This window comes from Melospiza melodia, chromosome 5 (assembly GCF_035770615.1).
Source record: "Melospiza melodia melodia isolate bMelMel2 chromosome 5, bMelMel2.pri, whole genome shotgun sequence".
In the NCBI taxonomy this organism is placed as follows: Eukaryota; Metazoa; Chordata; class Aves; order Passeriformes; family Passerellidae; genus Melospiza; species Melospiza melodia.
In genome coordinates this window covers 33,252,036-33,274,545 of record NC_086198.1, presented here as the reverse complement: position 1 = coordinate 33,274,545, position 22,510 = coordinate 33,252,036, and the positions used below count along the sequence as shown (strand labels likewise).

Here is a 22,510-nt window from a genome sequence, read left to right as displayed (position 1 = left end):
TAATTTACAAAATGTATTTATTAGTCAGCACAGAAGTACATCGCAGTTGCACAACTCATACCAAAAATAGTACAAGCCATTTTTACCCATCAACATCTACTAGAGCATCAATTAAATTACAGGAAATTTCAAACTTCCATTACAGGTCATCAACAGGATCACCTGCAACACTTTGAAGAGTTAACAAATCACTGTTTCCTGAATGGCGCACATCATTCGTGAACCAAAGCCACTGTACTGCTCCCAGGGGTGATTTTAAAAGCATATGTTAGTCTTGCACAGCTTCAGCTTCTCACTCAGGGTGTTGAACTAGAAAAACAGGCAAGAGAGCACAGGTTTGTCCAGAGTTAAGTGAAAAACAAGTTCTACACAATCGCTAGAAAGAATTATTCTTGCTAAAATCAGATCTGACAGAACTGCCGCAAATATAATAGCAATAGTATTTTTTAAAACCTCTTTAAACTGAAATACAGCTTCTTGTGCTCTTGCCAAGGCCATGCAACCAGTTTCTTGGCATAGAAATTCTCATAGTATCTCTCTGAAGCTGTCCCCATGAGGCACCTTGTGAGCTCAAGAACTTCAGCTTATTCTGTACATTCACAGGACAGAGCCCCCAAAGGATGCTGCTCACATGTAGTCACTGGTGAGCAGCCATTACCAACCAAGTTCAATTTTTCTTAGTGCTAAGTGCACCATCCCCTCCTGCTGGGATTTAGTTCCCCCTGGCAGGGCTTCCTGTCATCATCCACCTGATGACAAGCAAGTTTCATAGTGGGGCTGGTAAAAATAGGCTAAACATTCCCAGAGGCAACCTCTACCTTTAGGTTGCAGCTTCCATCCCTTCCTCTCTGATCAAAACCCTAATATATTCTCCAAGAGTTTCACTAGGAGAGTCAATATTTAACTCCCTCTAAAACAATGGAAGGTATTTATCCAAGGGCAATAAACAAGCAGCATCAGGAATTCAGACTGGGTCAGCATGCCAGTGCAATGCTTTGGCCCTCAGTGACTCTGGAGCTGCAATTGTTGTGCAAGTACAGATGCCACTTACACCTCTGCCACTTCCATCTCTTCACTGCCCGGCTCTCATCCATGTCTGGTACCGATCTGGAAGTGCAGCACTCATGACTGTAGTGTACACTGTGTTACTGGCAGGGAAAGAGCAACAGAGAGAGTGAGTGACATCCCAAAGGCAGGAGGGGGAATCCATCTAGCTAGCAAGGCAGCAGGACAGGTATTTATGGAAACAAATATTCGGCTTAGGTACAGAAGGATTTAGGAAAAGAGACTGATTAAATTAAAGACTGTTGGCATCAATTTTTAGTGTTCTTTCCCCCACACAGCACAAGAGAGGAACTGTATTAAACAATTGATACTGTATCTATGTCACAATAGCTGAGATGAACCTTTTCCTTTCCCCATTACCTCACATTGACAAGGCAGAGCAGAGGTAGAGGAAGCCATTGCCAAGCTCCAATGACAACGACTGATACAGAGAATATGATCGAGCTCCACGTAAAAGTAAAACTTGATAACATGATAACTTGCAAAAGTGCAATTTCTGGAACAGCACAGAAGAATGGTGTACTGAAACATATCTCTTGAAAATGTAGTAAATGGCATCTAAAAGCTTTATCCCACTTCCTTTATTACAAATTAATCAGAGCTCCATCAGAATATGCAGAAAAAGCTACTGTCAGTGTTATCACAAAGCCCAAATTTCCAAAAATGGGCAAAGGAGTCCATGTGACATCTAGCTGCTTCTCCAAAGGAGCCATTTGTTTCACTACTCCAATGCAATTTTCCATTACCAGACTGAGCCCAAATAAGTGCAGTTCCCTAACTGAAGTGGTAGACCCAAAAGGAACAATGTTGTGGAAGTAGAGGGTCATGAGCACAAGCCAAAATCTAGGCTGGGAAACCACAGGACTCATACACATAAGGAAGATCCTAAAGAAATTTGTGGTGTGCTTTCAAGTGGCCTGAGGCACAGCAGGAGGCACCAATCAACATCTCTCAATCTAATACTTACTTGTTTAAGACTGGCTTCACTGACAACACCTGTACAGAAAGTTGGAAGAGTTGTCATTTGGGGAGATAAAGAGGGAAGTAAATGGCTATTTAGAAACAGCAGTAGGATGAAGTTATGAAAGGAATAATATAAAGTCAAGAACTTCCCACCTTTTTTAAACATCAGACCATTTTACTGAAGTACTTTCAAAACAAGCCCTCTGAAAGACATTGCAATTCCCAAAGGTCACCATGTCTAACACTAAGTGCCTGTGCTTGAAATAAGAAACTGCACAAAGATGATGGGATTCATCTCCCACACTTTCCACATGAATTGGTCAACTGTTACGAAATGCCTAAATAGGAGTCCAGAAGCATTTGGAACAACTTTCAGTCTTCAACCCCCCCTAGAGACAGCTGTGCAGTAAACCTTGTTCCCCACAATAAAGCACAGCTTTTACATCCCTGATGAAAGAACACTTGTGTTTTGTCAAAGAACTTGAAGAGCAACTCATAAAGCAGAATTTGAGAACTACCTTAAAGAGTGTATCAAAGTTGATGTTGTGCTGTCCAGTAGCATTGAGAGCTTTGATAGCTGCAGTTCTGTGGGAAAGCAACACATTATCAATTAAACACACTTGTCTGTTTCAAAGGCTACAAAGCACCAACACAAACACCTTCTTACTAAAGGCCTTCACACTGAAATGCCTGCTTTGGTCTAAAATAACCCCAAGTTGTGTGACTGGATCTCATCTCACAGTATTGAAGTTCCTGTTACTATTCCATTGAGCACATATCAAGAAGCAATCTGCCAATCCCTTTTTGCACACTACACAACCTAAAAATCCCATACAAACACCCTCCTAGTGCCATCCACTTTGGCACTGTTGATCTAAGTCATTTACCTCCTACTAAATTTTGCTTTCTGAGCAAGTTTGTGGCCTAAGCATTATCTTTGCAGTTTCTCTTTATGCTAATCACTGTCTCACACCCTTTCATCTGTGAGTATTGCTCTACACCATATGTACTCCCTTCAGAGTGGCTTTACAGGAGCTGAATGAGCTGCCTGCTGCAGGAGCAAACAGCTACCCATACCTCTAGCCACTTTGAAAACACATGTTCTCTCCCCACAGAGCTTCCAATCAATTTACCTGCGATCATCAAAAGGAGGAGGGGTAGTCCAGTGATCGTAGTTTGTCTCCACACGGAACCACCTGCAACAAGCACATAAGCAAACAAAAGGTGACTCAGTAGGTAATTCATAAAGTCCAACAATCTTTATCCTTATATTGCCAAAAGGAGAAAACGCCCTCAAAAGGCAACTCCCTCCACTTCTGCAAGCCCAAGGGCCCCATGCTGGTAGCTGTATCAGCCTTGACCATGAACTATGGCACACAGGAGGGAATCCCCTGCTGTAACCATGACCAAGAGGTGCCCTGGCTCTCTCCAGGAAGTTGTGCCACTAAGCCAGTCACTCAGAAGGGAACATGAGAAGCAAAAACCAAGCAGTTTTTTCCTACTTACGCTCCACCTAAGGGATCAAGAGGCCAGAGATCTGCTGGTCCTCTTCTATTCCTCGTTATGACCATGCCTTCTTTGGGTGAGACACCTCCCACAATATAGTAAACCTCAGCAATGATGGGAATGTCAGCCAGTCTGAGAACAGCAGCCTGGAAGTCCTCTGCTTGGCTCAGGGTCTAACACAAAAAGAAGATGAGTGAGGTTAAGCACAAAAACGAGTACTGGGACATCTTCAAAATATGAAGGTCCAGCTAATTGACTCTGAAGTGCTACTTGAAAATATTAATATAACAACATAACAAATAGCATAAGATAACCCCTGGCACAGGTATTCACCATCTAGGAGTACAGCTGTCTTAACTGGTTATGACACAAGTTACAGCTAGTTGAAACACTCCCTAGGAAGGAAGCCTTGGCACAGCTTCTCCAGGACCTTTGGCACTGGAGGCTGCCCTCCAAAAGGGCTGGAATTGCCTCACTTCTAAATACAGGTACACACTTAGTTTCTCCTGAGAAATTCATTTGCTTATCAAGCTGTTAAGTCTTCTGTGCCACTGATTTTAATCTACTAGATGTTTAAGGACAAATGTGGCACAGCTGTGAAATGTAAGATTAACTCACTGCACTTACATCTCTCACAAGCCAGCTGACCGGGTAATTCCTATTGAAGAAAGCAGCTATAGCATTTTCCCACCATCTACCACCATCTGGGGAGAAAAAAAATTACTATACATGTAATTTATATACAGTGAAACAGGGTAGGTGCCTATCAGCACTAAGTACCAACATTTTACGGGAGAAGTGCCAACAAGGAGCACAACCTTCAGGTGAAATATATATAGACAACACAATTCCAACTGACAGTCAGCCGCAGCAGCTTCGCAGAAACCATCTCAGACCTGTCACAACAGGAATGATAATAATCATCTCATTACTCACCTTCCTGAAATATTAGAACAGGAAGAATTTCACAGAAATAATAAAACAGCTAAAAAAGAGGTAGTGATAGTGCTTGTGTTACTGGGAATAATAAGCAAAGTGCAAAAACCAGAAGGCCAAGTTTGTTGCTATTTAAACACACTTCACAAAGCACAAAAAAAAAAAAAAAAAAAATCAGTCTGCTTGTCACTTGATAGACCCTGATCCTGATTTAGTCATCCTGGTTCCCCAAGAGCCACATGCTCACTTCCCTCAATTCATAGTTCAGTTGGAATTAACTGAAAACATCTTTCACTTCAGATAAGCCAGCAAGCAGTCAGCAGCAGCCCATGGACAGAACTGCAGCATGTGTGGAGTGAACATAGGATGTGGAGAGACACGGGACTTTGGTACACAAGCTTTCCTCAATCAGGCCTTTCAAGAGACTCAATAAACATGTAACACTTGCCTTTAAGCTGAACTAAAAGCGGTTTTCCCCAGTAACTAACAGCCCAGGACACCCCTGGGTGTTTTGAAAGCATTAACTAACTACTCTGGAATCAGAAGCAGTGTGCATGTAAACTATGGAAAGAATTTAGTGAATCCAACAAGGCAGCATGAGCAACGCGAACAGGAAGCAAGAGGTGCAAGTGCTCCATAACAGAATCCCTACTCAGAGAGAATGTACCAGTGGAACACAGAGTGAATATTGTTTGCATAGCTAAGGAGTTGAAGAACAGATTGTTCAAGATTAAAAAAAAAAAAGCTTATCACCATCACAAGGGAAAAATAAACGCTTTAGATGTTGGTTCTGAGAATACATCATTGCCAGTTCTAACAGTCACCTAATAAAGAAGAGCACAGTATAAGCTTCTTAAAAGGAATAGAGAGAAGAGAAATGGAGACAATTTCCCAAGCTTTGAGTTGGACATAACTGTCATTACTTGTGAAACTGAAGCCCTTATGAACAAGGCAGTGATCTTCCCCCTGCCTTCCCCACTGCTACAAACTTTAGTTCTCAGTAGTGGCATCTCTCAACTCTGCTCTACTACTGACCTTGCTTAACTGCCTTTCTGGTGTCTCCTGGCATTCCCTCGAGGTCTGCTGCCTTTCCCCTAGATCTTCCCCCTCTTTCCAACTGCCTTATGAGGCCAGGCAAGAATGGAATACAGCAGAACCAGCAAAGGAGCAGTTTCTTCACTGTCCAAACTGCATCTTGCTATCTCAGCCCCCAATTCTGCCACCTCTAATGCTGGCTCTTGACCAGACCACATCTTTTACAGCATTGCCAAGGCTTTCCCCATCCTTTGACACTTTCAGCTCAGGTGACACTGCTGACAAATACCTTCCCCTACACAGTATCCAAAACCAGGCATGTGTGCTTTCACTCCCTGAGGGCAAGGCAAGGCATTCCACTTCAGGTCATTTTTGGCAACCTTAACTGCATTGCTCCCTTTGGGAGAAAAAGGCCAAGGCAGGTGACAATCAACAAAACACACAACATCTACTGTGGAAGACACTCCCTTTACCTCGTTCATCTCCGGAGATGGTGAACTTGTGTGGACTCTGCCCAGTCCATAAGCCGACGTAACCAAGAAATGTGGTGCCTTGGTACGCAACCTGAAACCAGGAAGGAGAGCAGTTGAGCATTCCAGAACAGCACACAGATGGAACCTGCAGCCTGTACTTCTTTCTATAGCTTTCACACCTATGTTACTATAGCACACTGTGCCTTCAGTTACAAGAAAACACGCCGAGTAAATTGTAAAGTGACTCTGAGGCCTCAAACTCACAGCATTCCAGTTGTTTGTGACCACTGAGAGCTACAAGACTTTTGCTCAGGTTAAACTGCCAAGCAACAAACAACTTTTCTGTTTAAAAAACGGACTAATGAGCATTAAAAGAAAAAAAAAAAATCAGACTCACAAAACTGCACTAACAGCTAGTTCTGTTTTGAAAATCTTTGTCTAAAGACACACTTGTTGGTCACAGAAATTCACAAGGTCTAAAGAAAAAAAGCACCTTAGAATTGGTTCCTACCAAAACTGATCTCTTTGCCATATTCCCTAATACCTCTTTTCTTCTTTAGCATCTTGACATTTCCTTCTTGCAGCATCTCTTGGAAATAATATCTTGAATACCAGATTAAGCTGTTCTACTTTGTCCAATCCATCACCATAAACTGGATGCCCAGAAAGGAAAGAGAATCAGCATTCATCCCACACTGCTGGAGTATAACTGTGCTGCTTTAACAATTCAGTAGAATTGGGATGAGAACCCCATTCCTACTTTAAACCCCCCATCTAAGCAGATACGGGGCTGTCCCATTCTTCACAGAACACCATCCAGCCATGCCAACCGAGACCATACCTGCCCACCCTTGATAAACTGCACATCCAGTGTGATCTTGCTCAATATATCGACAAAAGCGTAATCCAGGTTCCGACCATGGTAAATGTTGCCTTTGTCATCCTGAGCCACAATGCTGGTACAGAACCTGCAAACAGAACAGGACAAGGAATGACTGAAGGCACAGCTCTGGCACTGCTTGCAATATCCTAGCTGCAGGAGCTCAGCCTTTCAGAAGTAACTGAGTTGATGCTCTGCTAAGTGTTTTATTCATGTTACCATACAAAGAGGAGTCCAATACCACTCCACAGTCCACAGCAGGTCAGAAATTAAAGGGCATGCAGAAAGCAGCACTTCCACTTGGGAAAAACCATTATTTCATTTCACTTCTGTAAGCCATAACGAAAAGCTAACATCTGAAAGCATCCGTAAGTGTCACACTTCCTGCAGTTAATTCTGATGATTTCATTTCCATTTGGACTGTCTATAATTTTAATCATGAGTAGATACATTCAAATTAAGTCCCAGCAATAAAAGTGAAGAAAATTGGTACATGTATCAGCCATTTCAATAACAGACTACTCTCTAGAACAAGAAGAATGCTCTAATTCCTTGTGTAGCAAGTTCAGTTTCATTAAAACGGGTTTTTTTGGTAAAGTATATTGCATTGGCAGGGAATTAGCTTATATTCTCTGTAGTTTTGAGTTGGTCATTTCAGTGATGCATAACTGCCTCTCAAAAATAAAGGTAAACAATTCTTCACATAAGTAGGCTATTCCCAGTTGATGGGGGTTTTCTAGTATCCAAGCTAAGAAACTGAATTCCAGGGGCCTCACCAGGGCAAAGTATGGCAAGTATCCTCTGTGAAACACTAAAAGAGCCAGCAGTTAAAGATATCATATTCAATATTAGTCCTTATTAAAAAAATTATCACTGAGTACTACACATTAAGAAAAAAATGATCGAAATGCAAACAAGGAGCCATATGCCTTGATATTGGCTAAAATGTATATGGAGAAATATTTTAGGCTCCCCAGAGGCAACACCAAGTGTTGATTATTCTTCTGCACCCTGTTTCTAGGGCAAAGAGACAAAAAAGTCAGTATTTTTTCACTGAGATTTTGTTTGCTGCCATAAATATACTAAAGTCATTTTCCACTGTTCAAATCGAGAAGTGAGATTATGCAGCCATGGTGACCTTTCATCCAGAAAGTAGTTTAGTAGTAACTTTATCTCAGATTAATGAGAGAGTACCTAATTACTCTAGCCTCCTTTTTGGCCATTTTTAAGTGTCAGAGAACATTACATCCCCTTTGTATTTTAATACGTTTATATATATGTACATATGCTTGTATGTATGTACATACACAAAACTACGACTGATAGGAGTTGTGCTTCCCAATAGAAAACATGATCATTTCTCGTTCCATTGAGCATTCCATCTGCCAAAAGAGAAGGAAACCTTCTGGCTGAACAGATGAAGTGGTCTCAGAACCAAGAGTGCAAATAACCCAACACGTGCCTTCCCCCACGCTGAACTGAAGCTCTCTGCTCACCTGTACGAGACCATGTAAGTACTCAACACTTACGCAGTGGATTCGTAGGCGAAGTTCAGCAGGATTCCATCTCCGAGCTTGATTCCAAGTGCTTTGCACATCCCCGCAATCTCTCCCGCGAAAGGCTGGGGCATGAAAAGCTCCAGTTCGGCTGCTATGGGCTGGATGACCTGGTGAACCCATTTGGGTACGCTCTCGCTGCAAGGCACAGCCGAGGAGGGTTCAGCCGAGAGCGGGCCAGCGGCTCGCAGCTGGCAGCCCTGCGCTGCTCCACCAGCCCTCCCGGCGCTGCCCCGCTCGTCCCCCCTCCCCGCCCGCCCGGCCGCACGCACTCGATGATCCGCTGGACGGCGGCGCGCAGGAAGGCGGGCTCGAAGTGCCGCAGCACGGGCAGCCAGCGCTGCTCGGCCGGGCTGTCCAGGCTCACGTTGCAGCGCAGGGGGGCCGCCGCCCCCGCCACCCCGCACAGCAGCGCCAGAAGCGCCCACGGCCCGCAGCCCATGGCGCAGGATGGAGCGGCAGCGGCGCCCCGGGGCCAACCCACCCTTCCCCGCGCCGCAGGGCCCGCCCCGGCCCTGCCCGCCCCAAGGCGTCACGGCCCGCCCGCAGCCTGCGAGCCCGCTTCGTCCCGTGAGACACGGGACCGAGCAGCAGGTACATGGTACAGGGTAACCTGTGCATTGACCCGGCTCTGCTGCTGCTGTTGGGCCACATTGATCAAAGCCGGTCCAACACTGTCGTTTCCATACTGAGGGCAGAGGGGACAAACCCACGCTTGGCAGAGCCGTCAGCATGCTGGCTGACACAGCAAAGCTGTAAACAAGAGGGAAACCTGGAAAGAGGAGACTAGACCGTGGTCCTCTACCGCAGGGGCAAAAAATGACCACTCTCTTTCAGTGTCAGAGAGTATTAGTTTCTGGACACATGCACAAGAAAAACTGCTCACCAGAAAAAACGCCCCTAGCAGTACAACTGTGGTGTACAGATTGTACTTGCCTTCTCCCCCCCGCTACCTTTGGCTCCAGCCCCTGCTCCACACTCCATCCCAACAGCACTCTGGTTTCCAGCTACAGGTGGCTCCTCCACCTGAGAGCTCACTGCGCTTCCTGCTGAGTACCAATCCCTGCCCTTCCCTCAGCAGGAACGTACAATTGGAATAAAACAGAGCTGTAAAAAAAAAAAAAAAAAAAAAAAAACCACCAAAAAACCCCACCCTACTCTGTCCTTCTTTCCCTTAAGCTTCTCTAAGGTTTTTTTGCTCTAGGAAGCAGTGTGACAAAACAAACAAAATCCATACAAAAGAATTAAAGTTATTACAAATACATATTAAACCAATACCTAAGTTAAGTGAATTCCTACATGGTATAAGAACATGAATCTGGCTTCCTAAGAAGACAGGAAAAAAGCATCCCATCAAATGCATTGCTATTGTACTGTGCTTGTGGCACCTGTTTCTGCATCACAAAGAAATCAATCTCTAACAGACTTGGAAAAAGGACAGTATAAATAACTCCATCAAGTTATAAATACTTGATCAACTCCATTAGAACAGGTGGCTGGGGAAGGTACAAAGAATCCATTAATGGTCCCAACAGAGGTCATGGCTAAAGCACAAGTTCAACCTTAGACAAAGAATTCAGACACAAATGTGATTTTTGCATGTACTTGCCAAGAGTCACTGGCAAGTCCCACCAGAAGGCACACCACAATAGAAAAACATTCCTTTTTTCTCTGGTATGTGATTTTTTTTGTATTTAAATAGCAACAAAAAACCCTTATCTCCCAATACACTACTTGTATTTTTCTTTTCTTAGTAAGCTATAATGAACTGTTCTTCCCCACAATGCTTGAATTAATTTTAGCTGCATCACAGTTGAACTTGGTATTATTAAATTGGTCAAAGCCAGCTACTCAGACAACAGCTCACTCCATCTGTACAGACAGTCCCCTAAGACAGGCACAGACACTAAACCCACATGCTTTACAGACTGACCAGAATATTTTTGCTTTCTGTGTCTTAGTCAGTAATTGCCTCAGGTAGAATTTTTACCTTACCGTTGTGTATTTTAATACTTACACATACAAAACCCACTGTAAGTAAATTACATGAAATAAAAATATAATTGCCTTCTTCCCTAGAACACTTTAAAACAAAATTAAAATCCTCCAAGGATTAAGGCCTGTGTCCTATTGATGCAACATCCACCAGCTAGCAGGAGTTCCATTTGCATTTCCAAACAGATCAGAGCTAAATCCATAAGGCACCACAGTCCTCCTTTCCCCCAGGGTGATGGTAGGTGCAAATCAGCATCTCCAGGGCAACTTCTCCAAGGGTGATGAAGCTCTCTCCAGCATTTATTTTAGCAGCTGTTTTCTCTTTTTCAGAAGTGCATCTCTAAGAGCCAGCTAACCACAAAACAAGAGGGGAATATTCAGGTAAGGAGCATAACTGAGAAAGCAACACTACCACATTAGAACTCTTTTCAATTTCTTTAACCTCTGATAAAAACACTAGGAGCTCATCAGCTCAGACAGGGAGCAATGCAAATGCTAACAATTAGAATGGCAGAAACACTGGGGTTATGTACCTAAACTCCACAGCACAATTAAAGAGCTAGGCATGACCAGATCCTACACAATGAAGATGAGAACAAACTACTCTGAACTCACTTTGAGCAAAAGATATCTAGAAAGTTACAGTTCAGCTGACGTGTTAAGTAAAATTGGTGTTTCGTGAAATATTACAAAATTACTTTTCAAGGGGGAAGGAGAAATTTTTACAAGTGTCATTATCACCCTAAAGAGATCTTACTGTACATACAAATTGTTTTAAGTAATAGCTTCAAACATATAGTAATGTGATGTAGTACTTAAAACACAGTAGTACTGTGATGCAGTAGTAGCTCCTAGTAGAGAAGCTAGCTCTGGACTATAGCAAGCAGGCCATTTTATCTTAGCACCAAAAAGCACAGCAGAATGCAGTGCCATACAACTAAAATCCTCCTACCCACCCAAAACACTCATGATTAACAGACTGGTGCTGCAGCCTAACTTTCATGGGGGAAAAAAAAGTATGAATAAATGCTGTTTAGGCATTACATTTGAATTTAAAACTTCAGTGAGGACAAAATGCTTCAAGATGTTTTTTTAGAATAACTGAGCCAAGTATAACTGTAAACAGCAGGTTTTTGAAGTGCCTGGATTGTTCATTTGCAGCCTATTGTGTGTGTTTTGAGAGCTGGTTTCAATGTTGTCAGCCTTAATTGAAGTGAGGCAGAATGATGCCAAATAAACATGTACAGAGGACATGTAACTAGTATTAGACTACATGTTCCTGATCAACAGAAAAGCTTCAGATATTCTCTACTGAGTCTACTAATAGTTCCTGCCCTGCCCTTCCTAAGGCAAGAAACTGCAGACAAATATCATTTGGATAAAGTGTATGATCTTGGAAACAACTCTAAGTTCAAGCTGCATGTAAACACTTGCACAAAACACCATCTGGGAAGAAAAAACAACTGGACCACTGGATTATTGTAAAGTTCCTTGAACGCATTTGGATGAGCTGAATAAGCAACACCTTGTAAAACCCTAGACTGGCAGGGGCTTCACCACTGAGAGCAGCATTAGTGTCAAACTACTGCTTAACTGAACAGCATCTTCTTCTATTCCTCAGGAACATTTACGACAAGCTATTAGGTGACCTCTATGCCAGGACAGATGAGTCTGTGATAGGTCAGACTATGGAGAGTGAACAACAATCTGCAAAGCAGCTCTTCCTCTGGGGCAGGAGTGGGGCAAGCCAAGCCACAGGCTTTCTCAGAGTTACAGGAACAGCACCTCAGGCCAGAAAGTAGGGAACACCACACCTGTACCACAAATCACTGCTCACACTGCCCCATCCATATCCATCACGAAACATTACCTGTTTCTCCCTAAAGGAACGCTTGTTCTTGGTCCGGACACTATGGCTGTACCTCATCATCATGAAGTTCTTGTTCTTCTGCTTTTCTTTATTGGAAGAGCTGGCAAATGGGTTAATTTTCGTTTTCTTTTTCACAAATTCTTTTCTGTCTGTTTTTCCAGCCTAGAATAGACAGCGCAATAGAGTAACAAGGGGTAATTTTCCTTCACCTACTATCAACATCACCTGCCTGATGCTAACAGGTTCTATGGCAATAACAACAAATCTGGGTTCCGCATGACTGTGTTCATACATAGCTTCTCCCATACTGGCTTCTCCCATACTGGCTCCCATACTCACTTTCTTAAGTCACAGTGAAAATTGCATCTGTTTGCACTTTCATGGTCACATGTGACCACCAGGACACCGTATTTGTCACAGCCAAGATGCAACAGCAAAGAACCAAACAAATCACCTCTCAAAACCCACATGGCAGCTTGGCACCTACCTTTGATATGCAGCCTCAGCATTTCCTCCTGCAGAAGACAAACCCAGACCCAGAAGGACAGGATACAGGACACACCAGTACCTCACCTTTGCAGTTGCCAATCTGGTCTCCTTGTCTGACTTGGGCTTCTTATGCAGATGTTCAATATCTCTGAGTGAAAGCAACTCCCCCCTACACACAAATCCAATAAATGTCACCACACAAAGCTTCAGCTGGCAAGGAAAACAAGATGCCCGCTTCACCCTTTGTCTCTCACCCATCCTAGGCCACTGTCTCACCATCAGTTTAGACACAAACACTTCTTGTTCCCTTCAGGATGCTCCTCATGCTTGGGATATCCATTACAAAAATCACCCACTTATATTTCAAGTCCTACTTTTTTTTCACCAGGTGTGAGAAACACTGGAGCTATAACCAGGCAGCTACTGCTACAAAACACCCCCTCTCACACCTCTAGGCGTGAAAAAGTCAAACAAAACAGTCTCAGACCTTCCACAAGCGCCTCATTATGTTTTTCCCAGGTATAAGCCAACGCCCAAGCCCAGGATCCACTCTAGGCTCTGGCTGTTACCAGGGAACACTGATCAGCAGCAGAGCTCTGTGCCCTACTGCAATGAACAGCTGCATCAGGAGAGGATAAGTAAGAAAAAGCACTCAACAGCCCATATCCTACCTGCCTTCCTCCTCCTCTTCATCGTCTATTTCAATATATTTCCGCTTTGCAGCTTTGCCAGGTGCAGAATTAAGTTCTCTGGAAAGCTGGGCAAGACGTATTTTCTTGAAGTCTTCCTGAGTTAGCAGCCTGCTTGTACTGACTGCTGCAGCTTTGGCTTTTCGTTCCTCTATGGGCATGCTTTTCACTTTTTCTGTCTTTGGAAAAGAAAATGGTACAAAACAATCAGAGCTTTGCATCCCACTCCTGTGCCACAATCCATGAGCCTTGCCTCCCAAATACAGAGCATGCAATGGCAATATTGTTGGGAAGTGCTACAACCAGATGTCAGGATTTTTCCTTGTCTCATATCCAACATCTAGTGTCTGAATGGAGTGCATGCACACCAGATTTTGGAAGTACAAGCTCTCAGCTGATTATCACAGCTCTGAAGGCATTGAGCCCTAAGATATAATTCCTCCTTCTCCCCTCCCACCCTTAACAGCATGTGTACTTCAGCAGCACTGCTGAACAGCACTTCAGCCTCACTGCTTCAGGACAGCTTGCTCTGAAGGCCTGGGTAGGTATTTAAGAGCAGCTCCATGAGGGTGAAGAGCAAGAGGATCTGCTCTGTAATCAACAAGACTCATATGTACTTGACATAGAAGACACTTGGAACTCACTAATTGTTGCTGCTCCTCATCCGAGGAGTGATGCACATCAATCCATTCTCCATCGTCATTGTCCTCCTCCTCACTCAGGCTAGCACTTTCCCAGCCATCTGCTCACAGAACAAGTAAAGAGCTGTTAACACAAATTCACCTTCACTACCCCGACTGGCAATAATTGATGCTGCCATCAGTTATCAGCCTGTTCTCATTGCCTTTCATATATTTCACTTATCTCCCAACTTCATTTTGTCCTGGGACAAAAATCATACTATGCTCTGCAAAGCTCAGTTGTCATCTCCAGGGCAAGATCCTGAAAACAAGGTGCATTTGGGACAGCCTGAAGCACCACAGGAATTAACAGGCTGATTACCTCATAAACAATAGTGTTCCCCACTCCTAGCCACCAAGAGAAGTACTGTGGTTTATAGCTGGCTTAGTTCAGACAGTCAAAGCATGGCTCTTCACTGCCGTGCCAGCTGTAGTGCTGCAGTTCGCAGCTGCAGCAGCCAAGCCCAGTGTTACAGTGATCACTACACAGCCTACATTCCTCCAGCCCCTGCAGCATCTTCAAGGCACTCAGACTTCATTCACCAAACTCTGCTTTGCTTTTAAAGACTCTTCCATCTCTTTTCCAATTCAGGCACGGGTTCCAGGGTGTGTAAAGCATTTACACAGGAACTGAACTCAATAAGCCAAATATAATACCCAACTACTGTTTTGGTGTTCTACAATATTCAGAAGGTTTTATTTAGGAGAAGCTGAACACAAAGTTCACAGCTGTACTGTCTGTCCCTCTGCTTCCCATCTCAGTGTGTATCATAAAAAGCAACATAGTACCAAACCCCACTGGCAAACTGCACTTACCCAAGGACAGACATGTGCAAGACAAAGCAGAGCAGGAAATGAAATGCACAAACACCAGGTTCCATGACCACATAAAATCTTAGTGACAGTGATGCCCAAACCAGAATTTTTAAAGAAAAAAGGCCAACCTTCCTCTTGGGTTCCTCCCTTTTCCTTTTGATCCTCCACCTCTAGTACTTCTGCTCCTGGAATGTAGTCTTTGGCATCCAGTTCTCCATATTCATGAATCCTGGCTTCCACTGAGGCTTCCGTAGGCTTACCCTGTACATTAACAAAACACACATTGAGCAGGCTGCTATTGTAATATCCATCCATCCATGAAAATACCTAGAAGAATAGGAGGGTGTGGCGCCAAAGACCTTCCCTTACTCCATGTGGCAGAGTTTAATAACTGAAGGTCAATGTGTCTTGGAAAACAGCTCAACTTCAGGAGCATGACCTAACCATGAGTTAGATGGATGTGAACTAACAAAACATGGATAGCACACCATGTCCAAAGGCAGCAGGCAGAGGAACAACACAGACTTGACTCCACCTTCTCAAAAGGATACTGAGACCAATTCTCATCATTTTTGAGCACATCAGTTTTTACTGAGTGCAGAACACATGAAACACTTACCCTGAACTTCTTCTGCAGCATCTCTGGATTCAGAGAGCGGAACAGGTGTATCAGAGTTCTTGCGGACATCATCACATCTGCCCAAGAAATGAGACAGTCAGGAAAAAAAACCAGAACTCTGAGCAAACCAAAAGCCCATACAGATCTCCAGCTGTGTGGAGATTTTACAACTGACTCAAGTCTTCTCTGAACTTATGGTTCCCTCTGATTTCTCTGGTATAGAACACAGCATTTCCTCAGGGCTAACTGTTCTTAACAATCCCTTGCTTTATTTTTGTCAATTAGTTCCTCTACCCTTGGACTGTTTTGTCTCCCATGGCTACACACTCCAAATAGAGAGATGGACCCCAACCACTCAAAGTGGTCTGAGCCCATAAAAACCAATTAGGACAGCACTTCCATGAAGGCTGTAACTGAAGATCACATAAGACAGAAAAAAAGAAAGAGTTTAAAGTGGTATCCATGTAATATTTACTTTTATTTTTATGCGTCTTGTACTGAACAAGGTCTTGGAGCAGATCTTCAGTCATGGCTAAGGGACACCTTGCAGTGATTTCTTTTATTGCGTTGATCCTAAAAATAAGGAAAATCAGTTATTTTCTCAACACCAGTTAGGAGAAAGCACCATTTACAGAATTAATTACCTGAAACTTGAAGAACCTTATACAGCATTTATACAACATACAGTGTAAGAGGAGAAAACCATCAAATACTCCCAGCAAAAAAAACAGAACATTGAAGCTAACATACTTTTAACTCAAGTAGCTTCTTGAAAGCATAGCACAAGTAACATAGCACAGTAACAAGGAATAAGCAGCAATTGGTTAAAAAACCCATGTATTTTATCACATCTGGAGTTTGACATACTCATACAATTCTGTACCCACCCTACAGTCATGACCTCTCCAGAATTCTTGTCTGTGACAAAGTTGTTGGCAATGGTCATCAACACTGACTGGATAATCTGAAAATAAAAAAAAAACCCATATATTTAATCAAAACACACTTTGGTGTTATTAACAGACACGTCCTTTTTCATAGAAAGACATTAGGATGTGTCAGTATAGCCCACAAGTATTTTCTAAAATTTTCTTGCAGAAAATCAACTTTTCTCCCCCCTTTTATGAAACAATGCCTTAGAACTTGCAAAAATTGCTGTAATTACCCTAAGCTTTTCCAACCAATCTGAGCAATTCCCCTTCCCCCTCCCCACACACACACTCAGTTGCATTTCCATGCTGCCCATTTAATATCCATCACAGGGAGAACACTCACCTCAGGTGGTACCAGCTGATGTGAAGCCTGTGCAGCAAACAGAAGAATCTTTGTCACTTCTGGAAGAAAAGGAGGAAGAAGATACCAAAACATATTGCTGCAGCTTGCTCCAGCCAATAAACACGTCCTTTAAAACTCAACAAGCTGCTCAGTCAGGCCCAAAACCATTCAGCCTGGACTTCTTTGGGACAGTTGTTTCTCCTCTCCCACCAAGCATTAGGAACTCCTGTGGCCTCCACAACAGCCAGCTGAAGCAAAAGGAAATGCTCCAGAACTGCAGTCAAACCCCAGTAAAAGGAAGCAGCATAAGGCAACCATGCTTAACTTAGCTGGTCAGGATTAGGGACTCAGATTGCTTTTATTCCTTTGCTCAAATCCTCAGGTAAGGAGCCCTGAGTGCACACAGCCTCCACAGAAGTCCAAATCACTTGGCACTTCTCGCAGTCAGGGACTTGTACTTCCTTTGTCCACACTGGACTACTCCTGCTTCCCACCAAACCACTGCTACCTGTCCACTTCCACTGCCACTTCTATCAACTGCCTGTACATGAGACATAAGGGATCAGCAGTACCTGGAGTAGCTACTTACCCCTCTGATGGGGCTGGAGGAACCTCTGAACAAAGGGGTAGAAATTAAAAAGAAACAGCTGCAAGGCAAATTGCAACATATTATCTTATTGTCTTAGAACTCGAGATCACCTTCATAAGCTGATACATGGTAAAACCATCTCATTCTAGTGTACTCCCCAAATGCCTCAGATTTTAGAGCAAAATGTTGTCTCCTATGTTGAGTTTATATTTGTGGGACAAGGAAATGAACTGCACCAAGGTAAATACAGCTGCAGTCCCTTTGCACCTAGCCCTTATCACTTAAATCCTTAAATGCCCAACTTGCACTGGATTACTCTTCACTTAATTCAGCGCTAATACTTTATTACTGGGTAGTCCACATAGAATCCTCCAAGTGCAGTTTCCTTCTTGTTCAGCACCACCTGAAAACTCCGTGGTCAGCATGAGCAGCTTCCCCGGAAGGTCTTGAAGCACCAAGTTCTCCTCTATTTTTTAGGTTCAGCTCCTCTATTCCAGACCAATAGCTTTTTCTATGAGTGCTTACTTAGTCCCACAAGGTCTGTACCACTACCATTGCATTATGCCTCCTGGCAATTCCCTGACCATCCCTACACACTTTTGGACATAGAGAAAAATTAAAGCTTACTTTCCAGAGGCACAAGACCAGAGCATTGCCACAACCACACCAGGCTGGCTACCAACAGACCACCCTAGAATTATCCAAGTACATACCTCATGTATTCCAACAAGCCTGGATATTAGGTCCATGAGCATCATCTTCACTTCAAATCGCTCCTTGCAGTTCTCCAGCTGCTTCAGCAGTTTCTCAGCAAAGTCTGGAAGAGGCAAAAATGGTTTCGCAGAAAACTGAATGAACACAACTCACAACTCAAATGGAATTACAGTCACAAGAGGCAGTTTGATTTGTTCTTATTTTCAAGGCCCAGCGCCCTTTCACAGAAATTCAAGGTGACCAAAGCACTTATTCCAATAGGTTATTTCCCTTCTCATATGCCTAAAAGGCCGGCTGTGCACAGGTTCAGCAGAGAGAACCAGCAGATGTTCTCCAACACCATAAGCACTGGGTCAGCATTGAAAACTGAATGTTTAGATGCATTTTGGGTTGACCTGAGAACATGAGATCCCCAGAGGTTCACTGGAACAGATGACAACCAAATCAAGTGCTGTTAGATTAACCAAATTGCACTAAGAGAATTCACTGCACACTCACCTTGGGGATCATGAATCAAGTGAATGGCAGAGAAGTTGAACACCTCTGGCTTGCTCTTCTTTTTCTGCTTCTGCATGGAAACAAGAGTAAAATACATTTCTCTTTTTGTGAGTGAAGTCCTAAAGTTTCAAGGTTGCTGTCAAAAGACTGTTGCCTCTTGAAGAAGATTTTAAAAACTATCCCTATTTTCAACCATAAGCACTATCTGCCATCTGCAGCTAAACAAGCAGGGCAACAACAGGACTTCCATACTAGAAGGATTAATCCAAGGTGATGGGAAGTCAGACAGCCCTCTCCTCACCTTGAGGACCTTCATGGCTTTCTCCAGTTTCTTCTTGCGCTTGGTGGTTTTCTTGTTGGTGGCATAGCGCATCATCAGATCCCTGGCCGTGGGGCCATCATCCTTGGGGAAGGAACACAACACTCAGGTGACCCAGGCTCCAAATGGCAAGCACAGAAGCAAACTACAAATATTTTTCAGTACCACATACTCTGAAAACTATCCCCCTTACTAAGCTTCAGAACACATAGGTACCAGCATCTAAAAAAAAAAGAGCTTAGTGTTTCTCTTTTAACAGAGAGACAGACAGACATCCTGGGGCCAGATGTCAGACACTGAAATTGTTTGTCAATCACAGAAACATCTGGTGACAGCTAGACAGGACAGTGAGTAGCAGCAAGGCAGACAGATTGGCAAAGCCAGAGTCACCAAGACAACAGAACCAATAACAGGTCTGAAAATCAGAGAAGGGAAATATTTGGTCACAACACCCACCTCAGACTCCGACTCGCTGCCCTGTTTCTCATCCTCATCTTTCCCAAGGAAGAACTTCAAACTAGCAACTAACACCTGAAAAGTAAAATGAGATCATGTGGGACAAGCCAACCCACATGATCAGAATTTATAACCACCCAACATCCACACCTTAAGCCATGCAAAGACTTAACCAGTTTTTTTTAATAGGCATAGATCTGAAAATAAAGATCAGAAAATAAACCAAGTTACAGCCTGAGAGCCACAAGCGTCTTATAAACCCAGACAACCTGAGCTGCCCATCACTGCTCAGAGGCAATCAGAACCAAAGAGCACCTGAGTTGCCACAAGGCAAAATTCAAAGCTGCCAATTGTCTTATCATCCTGCAAAATCATTTCAATGCAGTTGCTCCATGTCAACACTGTCAGGAGGCCCTACACAGGCAAGAGCCAAGGTGATGCTCAGAGCTCTCATCCTGCATTAATTCAGGTAATTTTGCTGGTTAGGTTTTTAGTCTTGGTTGGCTGACTGTTATTGAATGGAACCACTTTTGGACCTTCACAGGTTCAAAAGTGGTTTAAAAACTTTAAAAACTTGTCTCCAGCCATAGGACAAGTTTTTAAGGCCTCCAGAGCCAATGCAGAAGGCCCAATATTCAATCAGGTCAGCTACTCTCCTCAGTTAACCAGAGGCTCACAGTGCTCATATTAAGGAGGTGATATCCTGATAGTCTGTTCTGAAGAGCAGTGAAAAGAACATCCACACTACCTGCACCAGGCTACACTTGTTACAAGATAAGCTGCCAAGCTCCACCTCCTCCTATGAGGGTTATTTTGAGAACTAAACAAGCAACAGACAAATCAATTAAGTTTGTTTGCTATAACAGCATATTGAGTTACATTCACATGAAGAAGGTAGCCAAAGTAACATCCAGTGTATGAGTGATTTCTGTCCTCACCTTGGTCACTTTGGAAAAGCAGGCAGTTGTGATTACATTGACTGTTTTGGCATCATTCCTGGAAAAAAACAAGCCATATCTTATTTCAAGTCTGGCAATTTTATCTTCTCAGAAAATTAGTTCTCAGCAAATATTTAAGTAACTCATTTCACACAAGACATTATTTCTTCTCAGCTAAATTCTTTGGTACAAGTTACAACTCCACTGGGGTACAAGTAGGAAACCTGTTTAAGTCACTGTGACTTGCATTGTGTTGTGCTATGTGCCACAAAGGACACCCATGTGCCCCACAGTAAGTGGCAAATGGACACAAGCCTGCCAGACCCACCAAATATTCCTTCTGTAAAGCTCTATCATCACATCCAGAGATATCTTGGCAGCAGTGGGATTGCTGTCTCTCAACATGGTGTACATGAAGTTCTGCAGTGCCTACAGAACAAGTTGAAAACATGTCTTTAGAGGTCTTCCACAACAGCAGCAGCTCAGTTCAAAGTATACAAGAAAGCCAAGGCACCTACTGTGTTCACTTTATTGTTCTTGTGTTTGGCGTTGACATTCTTGATGTCTGTCACAATGTGAGTGTACAAGGTCTGCAAGTGGAGAGATGACAGGGAGTAACACACACGAACACACACCCTGTGCCCAAGCACTGACATAACCCAGCTGATCACCTCTGAGCACATCACTGGCTTACAACAGGAAAACGCACAGGAAGGCATCCTGTGGAGACTCGTGGATTTCAAAATCATACTGAATTCACAGTACAGCAAGGCAGGACAATGAACAGCATCAAATACTGCTTCAAATCCTGCCCCTGCCTCATTCAAGCCTGTTCTGACAGCCAGGTTTTCCAGCTGCAGACACAACCAAACTGCTCAATCCCAAACAGGATGAACCTACAACCTACAACAGCAAGGTGTTTACAGCAGCAAAACTGTTATTACTCCAACACAGAGGTGGAGCCCTGCCTCCAGCACTGACTGCTCCAACAGCTGAGCTATTTTAAACTTGACTTTCCCAACCAAGCAGAGAAGAACTGCCTATTCTGCCATTACCCCACAAGTTGGTCAAAACCCACTGGAGATGCAGGTTTTTGTCAGCACACCTTACCTTCCGTAGCAGTTTATCGTGGCACCGCAGCAATTGGAAGAAGAGCTCCAGCAGACTCGTGGGATTTATTAGATTCTTGTTTCTCAACAAGATCAGAGCCTTACAGAAAGTCTGCAAGAGAAACCAAATTTCACATCCCTCTCCAGCTTCTCTTCATTGACAAACAAACCCCAAGCTCTCAGCTCACACCAAGAGCAGGGCGAGCCCAAGTCGGTCTCACCATGCGCAGGTCGGGGTCCAGGACCGTGTGGTGGTAGGAGAGTAGCTCCTTCAGCTGCTGCGGGAAGCTGGCCATGTGCTCAGGGTAGCAGTGGGCAACCTGCAAGGGACAGGGCAAGAGAAAGCTCTACAGCACACCTGCGCTTCCCTCACAGGGCTGGCAAGGGGCACGCAAGCTGTACATTTAATTGTATTTCACCAAGCACAGGCTGCCACAGCGCCTATTGCGGGGCTAGGGCCCGGGGCTCACCTGCGCCAGGAACATCAGCAGCTCGGCCAGCTCCTTACTGGGCTTGTCCGGCTGGAAGGTGAAGATCTCCACATGGGACTGGTAGTGGTGGTACTGCTGCAGGAACTGCACACACAGAACAGAGGCAGCTGAGCAACACCCGCCCGTACCCCGTGCCCGTCCCGCAGCCCGCCCCAGCCACTCCCTTGTCCGCACCTCCTCGGTGTAGGAGGTGGGGTCGCGCTTGATGAGGTTCTGCAGCTGGGGCAGGTTGCTGGGCAGCTTGTTGCCCTGACGGCCCGACATGGCTGCGGGCACGGGCACAGGGAGCGTAGCACACGAGGGCTCAGCAGGCCGCCGCCATCTTATCCCGCCCTCGACGGCCGCCGCCGAGGGACAAACCTGTGCGGGAGGCGCGCTCCGTCAAAGCGCTCCCTGGCGGCAGAGCGGTCAGAGGGGAGAAGCGGCTCCTGGGCGGCCCCGCTTCCCTCAGACCGGAGCCTGGGCAGCCCTGAGGGGTTAACCACGGAGCGGGGCCCGGCCCGGACCGCAGCTGCCCCCGCTGCAGCCTCCCCGGGCAGTTAGCCGCAG

General features: G+C 44.3%; 2 protein-coding genes across 3 annotated transcripts; both read right to left on the bottom strand.

Annotated features, from left to right (window-relative positions):
* Positions 1 to 8,888, bottom strand: NAAA (N-acylethanolamine acid amidase). Of its 2 annotated transcripts, XM_063156946.1 has the most exons (11): positions 8,687 to 8,888; positions 8,388 to 8,552; positions 6,820 to 6,946; positions 5,979 to 6,069; positions 4,162 to 4,238; positions 3,535 to 3,707; positions 3,162 to 3,224; positions 2,547 to 2,613; positions 2,033 to 2,061; positions 1,052 to 1,148; positions 1 to 309 (listed from the first exon to the last, which is right to left on the bottom strand). In XM_063156946.1, the coding sequence occupies exons 1-10, from the start codon at positions 8,854 to 8,856 to the stop codon at positions 1,073 to 1,075; spliced, it is 1,038 nt and encodes a 345-aa protein (XP_063013016.1). In that variant the 5' UTR covers positions 8,857 to 8,888; the 3' UTR covers positions 1 to 309; positions 1,052 to 1,072. The 2 variants fall into 2 exon arrangements, 1 of the variants encoding a protein (XP_063013016.1); XR_010027799.1 differs by lacking the exon at positions 2,033 to 2,061.
* A 770-nt stretch (positions 8,889 to 9,658) lies between these two features.
* Positions 9,659 to 22,294, bottom strand: SDAD1 (SDA1 domain containing 1). The gene is made up of 22 exons (XM_063156942.1): positions 22,136 to 22,294; positions 21,941 to 22,045; positions 21,692 to 21,790; positions 21,472 to 21,582; positions 20,880 to 20,951; positions 20,690 to 20,790; positions 20,362 to 20,419; positions 19,424 to 19,498; positions 18,950 to 19,051; positions 18,649 to 18,718; positions 18,150 to 18,253; positions 17,437 to 17,494; positions 16,848 to 16,906; positions 16,460 to 16,536; positions 16,048 to 16,145; positions 15,573 to 15,649; positions 15,082 to 15,214; positions 14,102 to 14,199; positions 13,440 to 13,636; positions 12,853 to 12,937; positions 12,280 to 12,441; positions 9,659 to 10,760 (listed from the first exon to the last, which is right to left on the bottom strand). Exons 1-22 carry the CDS (start codon positions 22,223 to 22,225, stop codon positions 10,710 to 10,712), a joined length of 2,082 nt encoding a protein of 693 aa, XP_063013012.1. The 5' UTR covers positions 22,226 to 22,294; the 3' UTR covers positions 9,659 to 10,709.
* Between the last annotated feature and the right edge of the window lie 216 nt (positions 22,295 to 22,510).